The sequence below is a fragment of the Colius striatus genome, chromosome 17 (assembly GCF_028858725.1).
Source record: "Colius striatus isolate bColStr4 chromosome 17, bColStr4.1.hap1, whole genome shotgun sequence".
Classification (NCBI taxonomy): domain Eukaryota; kingdom Metazoa; phylum Chordata; class Aves; order Coliiformes; family Coliidae; genus Colius; species Colius striatus.
Window position 1 is genome coordinate 14,745,016 of NC_084775.1, and position 14,239 is coordinate 14,759,254.

The 14,239-nt window shown below is 50.3% G+C and overlaps 2 protein-coding genes across 15 annotated transcripts in view; one reads left to right on the forward strand and one right to left on the reverse strand.

Annotated features, from left to right (window-relative positions):
• The window catches only part of SH2B3 (SH2B adaptor protein 3), a 29,271-nt gene extending 22,664 nt beyond the window's left edge, over positions 1 to 6,607 (forward strand). For 5 of the 6 annotated variants that reach the window (XM_062009691.1, XM_062009686.1, XM_062009687.1 and 2 more), the window contains exon 8: positions 80 to 4,611. In XM_062009691.1, coding sequence (XP_061865675.1) covers positions 80 to 378 — 299 coding nt within the window. In that variant the 3' untranslated portion in view covers positions 379 to 4,611. Of the gene's footprint in view, positions 1 to 79; positions 4,612 to 6,380 lie in introns of those variants that run through there. The other variant, XR_009819881.1, reaches the window with a different exon arrangement.
• ATXN2 (ataxin 2) overlaps positions 5,943 to 14,239 on the reverse strand; it is a 52,745-nt gene continuing 44,448 nt past the window's right edge. For 7 of the 9 annotated variants that reach the window (XM_062009683.1, XM_062009682.1, XM_062009681.1 and 4 more), the window contains 3 exons: positions 12,229 to 12,374; positions 11,128 to 11,355; positions 6,756 to 7,774 (listed from right to left, as the gene is read on the reverse strand). In XM_062009683.1, coding sequence (XP_061865667.1) covers positions 7,571 to 7,774; positions 11,128 to 11,355; positions 12,229 to 12,374 — 578 coding nt within the window. In that variant the 3' untranslated portion in view covers positions 6,756 to 7,570. The other 2 variants (XM_062009679.1, XM_062009678.1) reach the window with 1 other exon arrangement.

Genomic DNA, 14,239 nt, shown 5'->3' on the forward strand with positions numbered 1-14,239 from the left:
CAGCCCCCCACCCTGATACCCAGGGACGGGAGGTGATGGGCAGGAGCATCCCACCCACCAGCCTCCCCTCCGCCCGCAGCTCCCGGCTCCGGCAGCACAGTCCCTCTCCCCCTGCCCGTTCCCGGCTGGAGCCCCGACCCCAGCCTGGCGCCCGCCGGCTCCTCCTGCCCCCGCGGCCCCGACGAGCCCCCGCTGGGTCCCCCTCTGGAGCAGATCTTCCACCTGGTGCCGCCCCCAGCCGAGCTGACCCAGCAGAGCCTGCGCCCGAGCCGAGCTCCCACGGGCCCGGGCGCCCGGCACCGCGACTCGGACTACGAGGTGGAGGCACCGGGACGAGGCCACGTCCGTGCCATTGACAACCAGTACACGCCACTGTGACTGCACTGGGACGGCCCCAGGACATGCTTTTGGGTGATGGAGAAATCCCAGAGACCTCCCAGGTATATCCCATCCCCAGAGCAAACGTACCTTGTTTTCTTCCTTCTGGTTAGGGATGATTATTTGTATTGTTGCAAGGAAGGGGGTAACTTTTCACTCCAGTACGGGTGTGCTCCTTCTCTTCGGCCTGTTGAAGGGCCTCTTATGTTTATTTGTATAGGTTTTGATTGTTATTATCAAAGCTTTCTCATGACTGTTTACACACACACGCTGCCTGTGCCTGTGTCCCTGCCTGCCCAGCACCGCGCCGCCGGGCTCCCGCTGCCAGGGACTGCGGTCTCGCCCTTAAACCCATGGGACTGGAGAAAGGAGACCAAGAAAAACCACCCCAGGAGGGTGGGGTGGAAAACAAAGAGGTGGATTGTAAATGAATCAGTCAGTTGCTGCTCTTGGGCCACGCAGGCAAAGGGCAGCCCCCTGCTCCCAGCTCAGCACATGCTGCTGCTGCCAAACCCTCCAGCCGAGGCCGACCCGCCGGAGCTGGGCTCTGTGTCGGGCACACATGGTGGAGTTTGGGCTTTCTTCTTAGATAAGGTAGAAACTGGCTTTTCTCACTCTTCTTTTTCTAACCCCTGTGCCAGAGGAATGCTTTTAGCCTTGCTAATTGTGAACACTAACTGCCCCACCGTTAATCATGGCACTAGGGGAGAAGGAACACTGAGACTGACAGCGACCCTCTCACAGAGCCCCAGCATCTCCTCCCAGGGATGGAGCTGTTTTATCCCAGTGATGGAAACGTTTCACCCTGGTGATGAAGGTGTTTTATCCCAGTGATGGAAACGTTTCACCCTGGTGATGAAGGTGTTTTATCCCAGTGATGAAAGCATTTTAGGCACAAATCTAAAGTGAGTTTCCCCCACTCCCCCTCCCAGTGTTTTTTGACCTTTGAGCCCCCTGCTCTCCCTTGCCTTTCTCCCACCCCAAACACTGTGTAAACAAGAGTTTGGTGGTGTTTAAAGCTATGCAATGGTCTCTTGCAGGCAAGGAGGAAGGGTTCCCTTTGGTGTTCACCTCCCTGCCTGGAGGAGAAGCTTCTCCCAGCCAGTCCCCAAGGCCTATAGAGGGGCTGCACTCCCTGCTGTGCCTCAGAGGGAGGGCTGCAGGCACTTTAAGCCAGAGGTAGGACTGCAGGCACTTTAAGCTTTTGACCCACAAGCCCAGTGATCACTGGTTGCACACCAAGTAAGATGTTAACTCCCAGGGGAATCTCTGCACATGCAGCACACCCCCAGGGCTCTCTGTCCCCCCCATCCCTGCACAGGCAGCCCCAGGAATGCAGCTCCAGAGCAGGGAGCAAGGTCCTGCCCCAGGCTCTGCTCCCGTTTCCAGGCTGTGCCTGTACCTGGGGCCGGGCTGGGAGAGGAACCGCTGCCGTTATTTTTGGAAGGAGGAAGGGGCCGGGCGCTTGCGACACGGGGAGGGGATGTTCCCAGCTCTCAACTTCCAGATTTCTCAGCTCAGCCCACGTGGCACTGGCCAGGATCTCAGATCCACAGCTGCATCTTGGAATTGCCTGAGGGGAAGGCTTTAGGTTCCCTCCAAGTGGCAGCAGAGGTGGGAGCCCTGAGGAGCAGTGAATGAATCTGAGAGGAAGCAAAAGAGAAGCCTCGAGGGGCTTTTGCAAAACTCCAGCCTCCAGGCAGGGCTTTGCCATTGAGCCAGCACAGGGTGAGCTCAGTTAGCAGGCAAAGGCCCAGGAGCCAAGCTCTGCTCAAGGTGGTGTTGGGCTGGGCCAGAAAGGGCAGATGTAGCACAGACAGGGACACAACAACCAGGGATGCTGTCGACTTGAGAAACCACTTAGGATTTGCATTCTGTGCCTCCCCAGCTCTTGCCTCAGCCCTCTCCTGGGCTGTCATGCATTCAGAGCAGGCAAGGGCTTTGTTTCCCCCCTGCTTCCTCTGTTTAAAATGCCCTGGTCACGGGCCCAGGGGAGCAATCCTGTATTTCCTCAGGGCTCGGTGCTCAGCACACACCAGCGCGGCCTCACTCCTGAAACTGGAGCATTAAGAGCAAATTGCACTGGCAAAAGGCAGCTCCAGCCCTGCCAGAGCCACTGAGGCTGCAACAAAGGCAGCCCTGTCCTCCTGCAGCTTCTGGGCTGCAGCCGCATCCATTTCCCTCCCTGGAGCAGCACAAAGGCTGCAGCCAAGGGCAGGAGGAGAGCAGGGGCTGCTCGGGGAGGGGGCTGAGGCAGCTCCTTCATTGCCTATAACCAACCCCCCCATGGTCTTGCACGTAGAGGGATGAGGAGAGGAAAGGGAGGAAGCACAGCCCAGGTTGAAAGAGCCCCGAACGATGAGGTGAGCTCAGCCCAGTCAGCCTCCACTCCCAGCAGCTGCCAGAAGGAACGGGCTGGGAGAAGGGGCTGGGGCTGGGAAGAGAGATTTCAGGTGGGATGAGGGATTGCTGTTCCCAGCCAGCACAGCCCTGGCCACATCAGTCAGCTGCTGCTGGGGTGGGTTGTTTTGGTGAGCAGGGGTTTATCGTTCCAGTGCCGAGGACTAACCACGTGGTATTTTTAACCTGCAGTTCAATTGCAAAGGGTTTCTCCATCCTTCCAGTGGCAATTGCTGTGCTTGATGAGCAGGATGGATGCTGAGTTTGTCACCTAACACCCTGGGGCAGGTGCCACCTTCCCTTCTCCCCACTGGTGAGCAGGGGGAAAGTCACCCTCCTTATTTAATAGAGTTCTTTCCATCTCAGACCTCACCAACAAGGTCACAGAGGGCTGCTGAGCTCACTCCCCCTCTGCTCTGCCACAGCTGTGCTTCCAACCCCACCTGCACTGGCACTTGAGGGGAGTTGTTTGGTGGTGGTGGGGCTTATTTCCTCAGCTCCTGGAGGGTTGAGTGTGAAATCCTATTTCTCATCACTATGGGAAGCTGTGGCACAGGTGAGCCTGAGCCAGCCCTCGCCCTGCTCCTGCCAGCACACATTAACCCAGCTCTCCCTCGTTAGAGCAGTGGGCAAAGAGCACTAAGCTGTTCCATTCTGTGGAAGAGGAAACAACTTGGAAGAAGTTTTGCTGTCCTTCTAGTAAGCTGGAAGAAGAGCTCAGGACTCAGCAGGTTTGGTTTCCCCAGCCCACACGGGCTTTTAGGAGGGTGGAGGTTTGGGGAGGAGGGGGAGCCAAGGGCACAGCCCCTACAGGCCTGTGTGCCCCCAGGGAGGAGAAGGAGCGTTTCCCAGAGCTGAAATGAAGTCAGAGGTGGCCCTGGGGTGTGCCTTGGTCCTGGAGACAGGGAGCAGAGGTTGGATCTACCGTGCCAAAGCCACGAGCCGAGGGGCAGTGAGTGCAGGTGCCTGTGGCTGGAGCCGTCGCCCGACGGCCTCGCCAGGAGGGATCAGAGAATCACCCAGTTACTCAGGACAGTTGTTTTTTTGGCAATAAAGACACAAACCAGGCAGTGCCTTCTCTTGCTCTGGCAGCAGGGACCTGGCTGAGTGCTGGCTCCAGACAGACCTCCCCCTCGCTCCTTGGGAAGCATTTGCCCACCGACCCTCCCCCTCGGTGGCTTCTGTGGCTCCTTACGGGTGCCAGGAGATGAAGAGCATGACATGAAGCATTATTTAATCTCTTTCCCCTTTCCCTCCCCCTGAGGAGCAGCCCAGCCACCCCGAGCAGCTCACCAACCCCTGACATCACCATTGCCTCACCCATGGGTTTTGCATCAAAACCATTTTGGGGCAAAGCTCCTCAGTCGTCTCTCGGCTCTGGGCTGAGGCCAAACCCTCTGGTTTCTCACCATCCCTGGAGCACACAACACTGCTGTCACCCAACCAGGGCACTTCCATTCCAACAAGCACATAAAGCCTTGACATCTTGATCACCAAACAGGCTGGAGCACCCTGTTCCAAAGCCTCTTCCAGCTTGTTGGATACAGCCAGAGCCCAACCCTTGGCCAGCCCCTGTCTGGGGGGTGTGAGGCCACTGCTCCTTCTGCCCCTCAGCAAAATGATCAAAGCCAACAGATTGTTGGATGGAAAGTTTTACCCAAGTTTTACTTTCCACCTGCACAGAAAAGTTCTTCCTGTATAGTAGGGTTTTCTATGTCCTGTTTCTGTATGTACTGTACCAGTAACTTATTCTTGAATGATGCCATTTGACCAGAGTATTAAAAGAGGAAAAGAAATCTGCTCTTAATAAACTGTTTTTGACCTTGTTTCTCACTTTCAGTCCTTAGCCTGGTTCTCTCTGGGTGCCTGGGGACTGTCCAGCTGGGCTTGAATGTCTCCAGAGAAGGAGACTCCACAGCCCACCTGGGCAGCCCCTTCCAGTGCTCCCTCACCTCAGCACTATCTTCTGTTTCTTTGGAACCTCTTATAGAATCACAGAATGGTTTCAGCTGGGAGAGACCTTTGAGCTCATTGAGCCCAGCCTTTGTCCCAGCCCTATCACCCACCAGCCCATTTCCCTCAGTGCAGCATCCATGGTGACTCCAGCAGCTCCCTGGGCAGCTGTCCCAATGCCTCACAACCCTGTCAGCAAAGGAATTCCTCCTCACAGCCAGCCTCAACCTCCCCTGGTGCCACTTGAGGCTGATTCCTCTTGTTCTACTGCTGGGGAAAACAGACCAACCCCCAACCTGGCTACAGCTTCCTTTCAGGTGGTTGTAGAGTGAGAAGGTCTCTCCTGAGCTTTCTCTCCAGGCTGAACAGCCCCAGAGCCTTCAGCTGTTCATCTGAGATATGCTCCAAATCCTTTCCTAGCTTGGTATCAACCTCTGGCTCCTCTCCAGCACCTCCATGTCCTTGTAGAGAGAGGAGCCCAGAACTGGACACAGTATTGGAGGCTGCAGTTGAGTGCAGGGGAACAATCACCTCCCTGCTCCTGCTGAGGAGGCATCTGGCCCACGCAGGGCAGCAGCCTGAGGTGCATTGAGCCCCATGCACACATCCCCCCCCACACACACTCATACACACCCCCCACACTCACACCCCACATACCCCACACACTCATACACCCCCCCACACACACCCCACACACACTCATACACCCCCCCCACACACACCCCCCCCCCCCCCCACACACTCATACACTCACACATCCCCCACTCACCCACAACCCCCTCACTCACATATCCCCCACAATCACACCCCACACACACTCACACACATCCCACACCCTCCCCACACACTCACAGATACACTCACACACCCCCCACACTCTCAGACACACACACATCCCCCACACACTCTCACACCCCCACACACACACTCACAGATACACTCACACCCCCCCCACACTCTGAGACACACACACATCCCCCACACACTCTCACAACCCCCCCCACACACTCACAGATACACTCACACACACCCCACACTCTCAGAGACACACACACCCCCCACACACACTCACAGATACACTCACACACACCCCACACTCTCACAGACACTCACACGTCCCCCACACACTCACACATCCCCCACACACTCACAGATACACTCACACACACTCACACACTCACTCCCACTCTCACACACACACCACAGCAGGGTCAGTTTTTAAAACTTTTTTTATTTTTTAATTTTTTTTTAAGTTTTTATTTTATATTATCTACAAAGTAAAAGTTTTTCTTAACTTAAAAGTTCCATCACTGTCTCCCGAGAGTGATCACCTCATCCAACGTGATTTATAAATAACAATTCAGCACTTTGACCATTAGAATCTGTATTTTTTTTGTGTTTTTTTTCCTGTTTTTTTTTTTGCTTTCACTGAACCTGTTTCAAGTTTAGGTGGAAGTCAAAGGGATCTCCAGGTCTTGATTTTGTTTTGTTTTTTTTCCTTTTTTGAGTGACAATAGCAGCAAGAATCACTCTGGTTACTTCTTTTGCTAGCTGATGAGTTCATCACTTGGAAGGGTCATTAAAAAATAAATAACTTCCAGTTTTTGTTTTGTGTGGTGGTTTTTGTTTTGTTGTTGGTTTGTTTTCAGCAAGCAGAGCTGGGGCACTTGCAGGACTCAAGATACAGTGCATGGAATTATGGAATAGCCCACAAGTTCCTAAATGCCTCTACTCAGTCCGAATCTCTCCCACTGCAAGATGAGCTGTTTGTTAGCATTCCTAGTGGATGTTACAAGAAATCAAGGGGTGGGTTTTTTTTTCTCCTTGGTTTTTTTTTTAAACAAAATAAAATGAAATTCTAGGGTTTTTTTGTGGGTTTTTTTGTGTGGTTTTTTTTTTGTTCTGTGCTTCCAGTTGGCAGAAGCAGTAGAAGGAGGGTATTTGGCCTACAAAAGGTATCCAGCCTTTGAGTTATTCCAGATGAGCCTTACAACTGCTGTTGGTGGTGGGCTTGTACTGTAAAAAAAAAGTTCAAATGTAAATAATAAATTGGCAAGCCACACAACAGTTTGCTAGTCAAGTGGTCACAGGACAACTACTGAGCTCAACGTTTTTGTCTTTGATTTCCTCTTAAGAGAACAAAACAAAACCCTGTGCAGCGAGATGTCCTTTGGGTGATTGCTTAAACCCTCAGAAGCAGCCTTGTCCTGCTCACACATTCCCCATGAAACAACATCAAGTTTGCTAACAAAAAAAGTTCAGAGGCTGTTTGCAAATGAATCATAAAAGAAAACTTAGGTCAGGTTAAAGTGGGGGAAAAAAAAAACACCAAACCACCCCAAAAGTCATTCAGCACCTGCTTTTCCTACAAAGTAAAGCTGCAGAACGTGACTCTGAATTAACACTGTTCCTTCTAGAAGTCTAACAGCCCTGCCCCCAAGCAACATTTCCACTCCTGGCCTGGAGAGCGGCCGCTTTACATTTAGTAACACCCCAGATGACGATAAACACTCTACACACCATCCATCCCCCGTGGCAACGCCACGGCACCGCCTGGCCCAACGCAGCCCCACAGTGCCAGGGCCTGCAAGCACCCTTCTCCAGCTCTCCACTTCTGCTGGAGACAACCAAAGTCTTGCCTGAATTTAACTCGTGCTTGTGTGGGCTCACGCTCAGGCCGGCAGAGCCCGAAGCCCATCGCTCTACAGGACATCTTAAAGGTCAGTTTTGTTGGGTTTGGTTTTTTTTTCCATTATTTCCCCCCCAAGATAAAAAAAAACCCAAAAGCAAACATCAAACCACAATCTCTGGTTGCTAAAACTACAGTGACCTGGCTGGGTTAGGGTGCAGGTCTCCCGGGCACACACGCCTCACCTGAAGGGTGCGTCATATAGGGGAAATGTGTTGTTGTCGAGACTGGAATGGGCTGTAGTGCGCTTTGAGCGATGGCGGCTTGGGGACCACCAGCTGGCTGGGTCGTCATTAGCATCATTGGAGCATGGGCAGTTGGGTGAGAAGGAACCATTCCTGACTGTACATGAGCCTGAAACAAAGAGCTCTTTAGTATATAATGGTCACAAGGAGGCATCAACTCCTGGCCACATGACTGGCAACTTTCTCTCCAGCTGTACCGGTAAATCCAGGGATTGACTCTGTTTTAACTAGATTAGCTACAGGGATTAAGGCAGAGATCTTAACACACAAAAAAGAACTACAAAAAAATAAAGTAAAAATGAAAAGAAAGGGGCTCAAATCCCTACTGCTGGCTCTGAGTCATATCCTCAACGGTGGCCATTGGGACAGCGAGTGCTGGGAGAGACTGCCAGCGTGAAACGGTGGGATGCTGAAAAGGGCAACACCACCTCAGCAACAAATCTGTCAAACATGACTGTTAGTAACCCAGACCAAAGCACCTCCTAGGGAGAGGATGCACTGGGTACAGGTAGGAGCTTCCCAGGCACGGGGGAGCCTGGCAATCCCCTGCTCGTTACACAACTCCACGCTCCCTCCTGGCTCCGTGCCCTAGGAACCACTCTCTCTCCAGTGACCTGCACCCACGTTATCGTTCATCTAAGCAGTCATTCCAAGAGGAGTGATTTCATCCCTTTATACTGTTAGGTCAGCTTTGTTCTCTTTCCAGTTAAGCTCATCAGAGGGAAGGTCCTTGTGTAATCTAAGCCATGGCAGTCAAGGCTCGGCGGAAAGAGGACATTAATCTTTATGTGGCTGATCACCTTCTGGCAAACAAGTTCAGTAACTTGTCAAGTTGGCTTCTTTAGCTGGGAGCAGTTCATGACTCTAGAGGCCATCAATTTTTGGGGGGTTTAGAAAGCTAGTCAACACTAGTTCCTTAAAAACACGAAACTCTTTAGAGCTCTCAGTGGGTTTCTCTTGGAAAAAACCCAACATCAGTATCAAAGGTTTGCTTTGTCCTTCTACCACATCCCATTAACAGAGCACTACGGTGCAGTAACTGCAGCCTCACAAGTTTCACATGCCAGGAAAGACAGATAGCAGGTAGTGGCTACTGATTTTATTTCTTCAAGACAAAAAAAAGGGTTACTTGACTCATCACAGACATTCCTCAAACTCTTTATCAGACTTGCGCTGGATTAGTAGCACTCAAGAAGCCTTTAAAGGCAGGAACTGCAATTCAGATCTCACTCTTGGCTCTAAAAAAGGCTTAGAAGATAAGGCTCTGAAACAGAAATACCTTTTCAGGATCAGCACCATTTTTACTTTGACAAACATGCTGTTTAGCAGCCATCACTCTAAAGCAGCTATTCATAGAGCAGCTGTATTCAATGCTCACATCGGATCCCAACGTTCTGCTGTGGCTCAAAAGCTTTGCAAATTGGCAGCTGACAGTACCCTGTAATGAATTCTGAAGTACTGCTTCTCAAGTAAGATATCTAACAGCTCGAGATCCATCTGATAACCTAAAGGGAAACTCAACTGATCCCTCGTGTTAGCCTAACTGCAATCCCTGCTACGTGGTGTGTGCACAAGTTGGAAACGTGGCTGCTGAGGAACTGTTAAATCAATCCAGTGATTTGTTTCCCCACCATGGAATCATTACATGCATCTAAGATTTCTTCCAGAACTGTAGTTATTCCTTCATTAGGGGTTTTTGAGGGAACTACTTCATTTTGAAAAGCCAGTTAGTCTGGAGTGAGCATCAGGGATTACAGCTTGTAGTTCTCATCCTAAGAGAAAGGACAGCAGAAGAGACCGCGGAAGTCAACCATCCAGGGTAAGGGCAGGCTTTGCCTGCCACAGCTGAAACACCCTGACTCAGCAGCCAGTTCTGAATAACTGCATCTGCCTTTTGTTTTTAGCAAGGTTTGCTTGGTAAGTGCTTGGCACACAGAAAGGGAGGCAACGGTCGCATCCTGCGGCGCAGGCACAGCCCGGCCCCGGCGTGGGCAGCACCAGCCGCCTGCGGTTCTACCTTTCAGCTGACCCTGGAACAAACACCTTTCCTGTTTCAAAGCATGGCACTGAATGTGCCACTGACCTGGGAGCTGGCAGCAAGACCCTTCTGAAGGGCACCCCAGAAGCTTTACAACTCAGGCACTCTCACCAGAGCAGGGCAAGGATTTGGTTTCTGGCAGAAACCAGAGCCTGGGAGGACATGGCAAGATGCCACAGCAGCAGGCAAGTCTGGACATCCTTCTCCTTATCCTCTCCCAGTACAAAAGCAGAAAAATTAAAAGCCTAAGAGAATTAAAAAGCTAACAACTCAGCATCAGTAAAATAACTTCTAACTATTAATTAATTGGCTTCACTGACTGGCCCGGGGAGCAAAGCAAAGACCTCGGCAAGCAACGGACTAACTCCCTAACTGCAGTTAGTCTTGATATCCCAAGCTACTACTGTTAACCTGCAGGAGAAGGCAAAAGCCAGACACCAAGTACTTGGTCTGAAGAAGAAACTGTGCAGGCAAATTGCAGATGAACTGTCTGTTCCTTGACAAAACACACTAAATCCGTGAGATTTAGCAGCCGTCAGAAGATCTCTGTAACGCTGCTTTACGCAGAGCGCTGCGCTCATCAGCCACGGGCTTCCCTGCCCAAAACACTTCCTCTCAGTGGGCTGGCCACGAGGGAGCAGTTAAGAGAAGTGAGTTTCTGATCCTGAAGCAAGGACTGTTGCTAAGTTGCTCGATCAGCATCAGGGATCTTCTGCACAAGCAGTTCATTTAGAACCACACACAGACACACGCACGCACGTGGTTTCCCTTTCAGTGGGGATTGTCTCGCAGTCAGCTGAGCTGAACCTCACCCATGTCCCACCTCAGTTCCTGCTCCCTAGCATCCCGTGTAATAGCCCTTACTGGATGGACTCGAATCAATTTGACTACAGTGCAGAGCCTAAAACTGCCACCAAAAGCAGCAGTTCAGCCTCCCTCCGCTCAGCTCTCACCTCCACCCTTTCTGTATGCCAGCTCTCCCTGTGATCATGCAGTGAAGCTGAGCAGTGAACTGATCTGACTGAGGAACAGCCTAAAAAGGGGGCAAAGGGAGGCACGTTTCACCTGAATCATGCCCCCAGTCTGGTTTGCTGCATGGCCAAAGAGTTCTGTGAGCAGAATGCTGGGGCAGGACAAGGATGGGAGCCGGGAACTGGGAAGAGAGCTCAATTTATTTCAGTAGCAGTGCCAGCTTAAGATGTCTTCATTAAACTACAGTTGTAGATGCACTGGGCGTTGGAAGCTGAGGTCCAAATCTCTTGTAAATTTCTAAATCAAGGCAATGTACAGACAGAAACCTAAATAACACACCAGGTAGTCTGTGCTGAGAGGTGACTGAATGGAAATCACTTCAGCAGGCCCGACTGTCCTAACTTTGTGGCATTAAGACATTTAAGTCTTGAAGGTTGTTAAACTGTGTTTACCTGGGGGACATGGGCCATGTGTGGCGGATTGGTATATGCAGGTTGAACATGGGAGGGATGGATGGTGAAGACTGTTTGTTGTGCTGTAGGAAAACTATTTTGTGGAGACTGCGTATTGGAGCCTGGCGTCATGGAAGGTGGGGTTGGAGCTAGACCTGCGTGGTAAATCGCCGACTGCTGCTGCGGGTTTGCCAGGTGGAGTGCCTGAGCAGCCTGGTGCTGATGGTGCTGCAAAGAAAACAGAGAGGACATCATTTAGGTTATGCTCGAGGAGCCAGACATGTTTATGCTGTAAACTAGCATGAGAGAGCCCCACCTAGCAAAACTGCTCTCCATTGTGAATCTGGTAAGTGGCAAAGCTAAGGAGCACCACCCCTATGGTCATGAGGAAACTCATTTCAGTTCCATCAGGGCCTTTCTTATTTTTCCAGGTGAGCAGGGAAATAGAATGTAGTCTGTCAGGTAAAAACCAAGCAGAACCTACAACCACAGAGCCAGATGTACTTCACAACTGCATTTGGCAGCCCAAAGTTATGGCCAGCAGTATTGCAACTAAGGCACACAGCACTATCACAAGGCCTTGTGTGTTTTCAGCTGCTTGCTTGTGACAAAATACAATCAAATGCTTCTTGGTGATTCTCTGCCATCTCCAGTAGTGCCTGCACTCACAGTAAAGCTCTGTCACAATGATGACCCCTCCTTAAGCATGACACTTAAACAAGCAAAACTTCACGCCCTGTGAAGAGGCAGAAATGAATGGTTGGACTCTAGTAGCAGTCCTTACTAGGGAAAAGGAACTGCCACAAGTGTCCCTCCTAGCTCATCTAATAAACTGTATGTCAGGAGCCTCCCACCTCTGAGTCCCAGCCACTGCAAGCAGAGAAAGAACAAATTATACAGCTCTACTTCCTTCCTTCCTTCCAGAAACCAGAGAGGAATCTAGACAAGTCCTTGCAGTTCATTTGGGCAACTGCTCCATCCTACTGCCTCTCCTCTCAAATAAATCAATCTATCAATGTCAAGCACCAGAGAGAGGCAACACCTTCCAGCACAGCATGTTAAACACAACTTAAAGACATCCAGTCTCCAGAGTTCTGTTACCTGCACGGGGCTAGGAGCAGGGTGGCTTCCAGCATGTTGGCTTTGCTGCTGGCCAGTTGGTGTGGCAGAAGGCTGAGGATGCGGAGGATGCGGATGCAGGGTGGCATTAGGGTGGGCATACTGCTGAGCAAGTGAGCCAGTGGAAACTAGGATGAAAAAGAAGAGCATTTAACAACAGGTACAGACCATCCATCTCACCAAGTCACCACCTGCACCTGAAGGCTTCACTCACTACGTCCTTTAACACACTGTAAATGCACTCCCTCCCCCTTCCACAACATAAAAATACTTATCTTGCAAAGAGCTGAGTATCTTACCTTGCTTTTGTGTAGTTTGGTTTTGCAGGAAAGTCTATAAACAACCATAATTAGACAGTTCATCTCCCCTAATCTGACAATGTAACAGATACCACAAGGTAAAAAAAAAAGCAGCATTTCATCTTTTGTTTTGGCAAACAGACCAGTTTCAAATACCAAATTTACCATTTTCATACAATTTTGGTTGGTTGGTTGGTTGGTTTTTTTCCTGAAACACATTTTGTTTTCAGAAGCTGTCACAAGCCATTTTTATTTCCACCATCCAAAAAGAAATTCTTTGGCCTTATACCTGGCTAACCTCACCATGCTACTCTTCTGGAAATTGCTCACAGTACAGTCAGGGTAAAGCAAATACGCTGTGTGAAAGCTGAACAGCTACAGGGACACACAGTTTATATGGAACAGCTGAGAAAACTGAGGCTGCTTGAACATCAGGGTTTTTTTTTTTGCTGAAGCAGGTTATCTTGTGCTAAATTAACAGATTCAGAGCCTGCCCTGGATCACCATCATTCTGTGAGCTTCTCAGCTTTGCCATGAAAAATCCTGAGTTCCTGGAAACGGCAGCAAATAAGGTAAAACATTCCAAAAAAGGGAAAAAACCTTCGTGACATCAAACTTTCACACCCGTGAAACCACAGCTGTTGCTACAGCCACACCGGTCTCCAACAACAAACTAGTATCAACAAATCCTTCCTTGAGAAGCCCCTGCTCTGCTTCAAAACAGGCCACGCTAAATCAGGGGGGCTTTGCACTTCTGAGGAAACCCAAGTAAGAGAAGCCATGATGATAGCAAGGCTTCCCTTAAACATCAAGCATGCAACTAGAAAGCAGGACTCTAAGAAAGCAAAGATGCTTTTGCCTATTCCCCTTGACTGCTTTTAGATCTTGTGCAACAACCAGTCCACAGTTTGCAGCTACACTTCTACTCTCTCCAACACAGCACATCTTGTCTGGTAACAGTGCTGAAAGACAAAACAGTCCGAGCAAAGTATCAACCTGCTCCTGGATCTTCCCTGTAACTGCTCCTTATTTGTCCTGGCACCTTTTTGTTGTCTTGACTGAAGTTAATTACTGTCTGCTCTCTATTGGGTGGCAGCTTTCTTCATGGCTTTGTATTATATGGGAACTTGATGGCCAGTCTGCAGTGTGCCTTTAGAATGGATGGGTCTTCTTGCTCTAGTAAATAAAACCACAAGAGCAGGGCACAGGGAGAAACTTTGAGTGCGACTATGAACGCTGCACGAATACACAGAAGTACCTGAGTGTATGGAAAGGGTGAAGGACAAGATGGGTGGAGAAAACAGACACAAACACAGCTGCATCTGAAAGCACAATCCTGTTCAGCAAGAGGGAGTCTCAAAAAGACAGCAACCTTACTGTGCTCTGTTAACCAGCCCTGACACACGACTGCCCTGTGCAAACAGTTGCATTCCTTTACCTTTGGCTCGCTGTAGTCCTGACAAATCCCTGTTCTATCAGACCCAAACTCACCACAATACATCCAGACAGTATCTTCTTGCCTATCAGAAAGTTTTCTCCCTTGTACAGACCACTATGAAGGTGTCTCCTTTAGGAGACAATAGCTGCCTGCTACACTTGACTGAATCCCATCCTGCTCTGTTAAATCCTCACTAAGGAAATGGTCTAACGATGATGTGAGCTACAGTTTCGGGCCATTAATGCAGATGAACTTC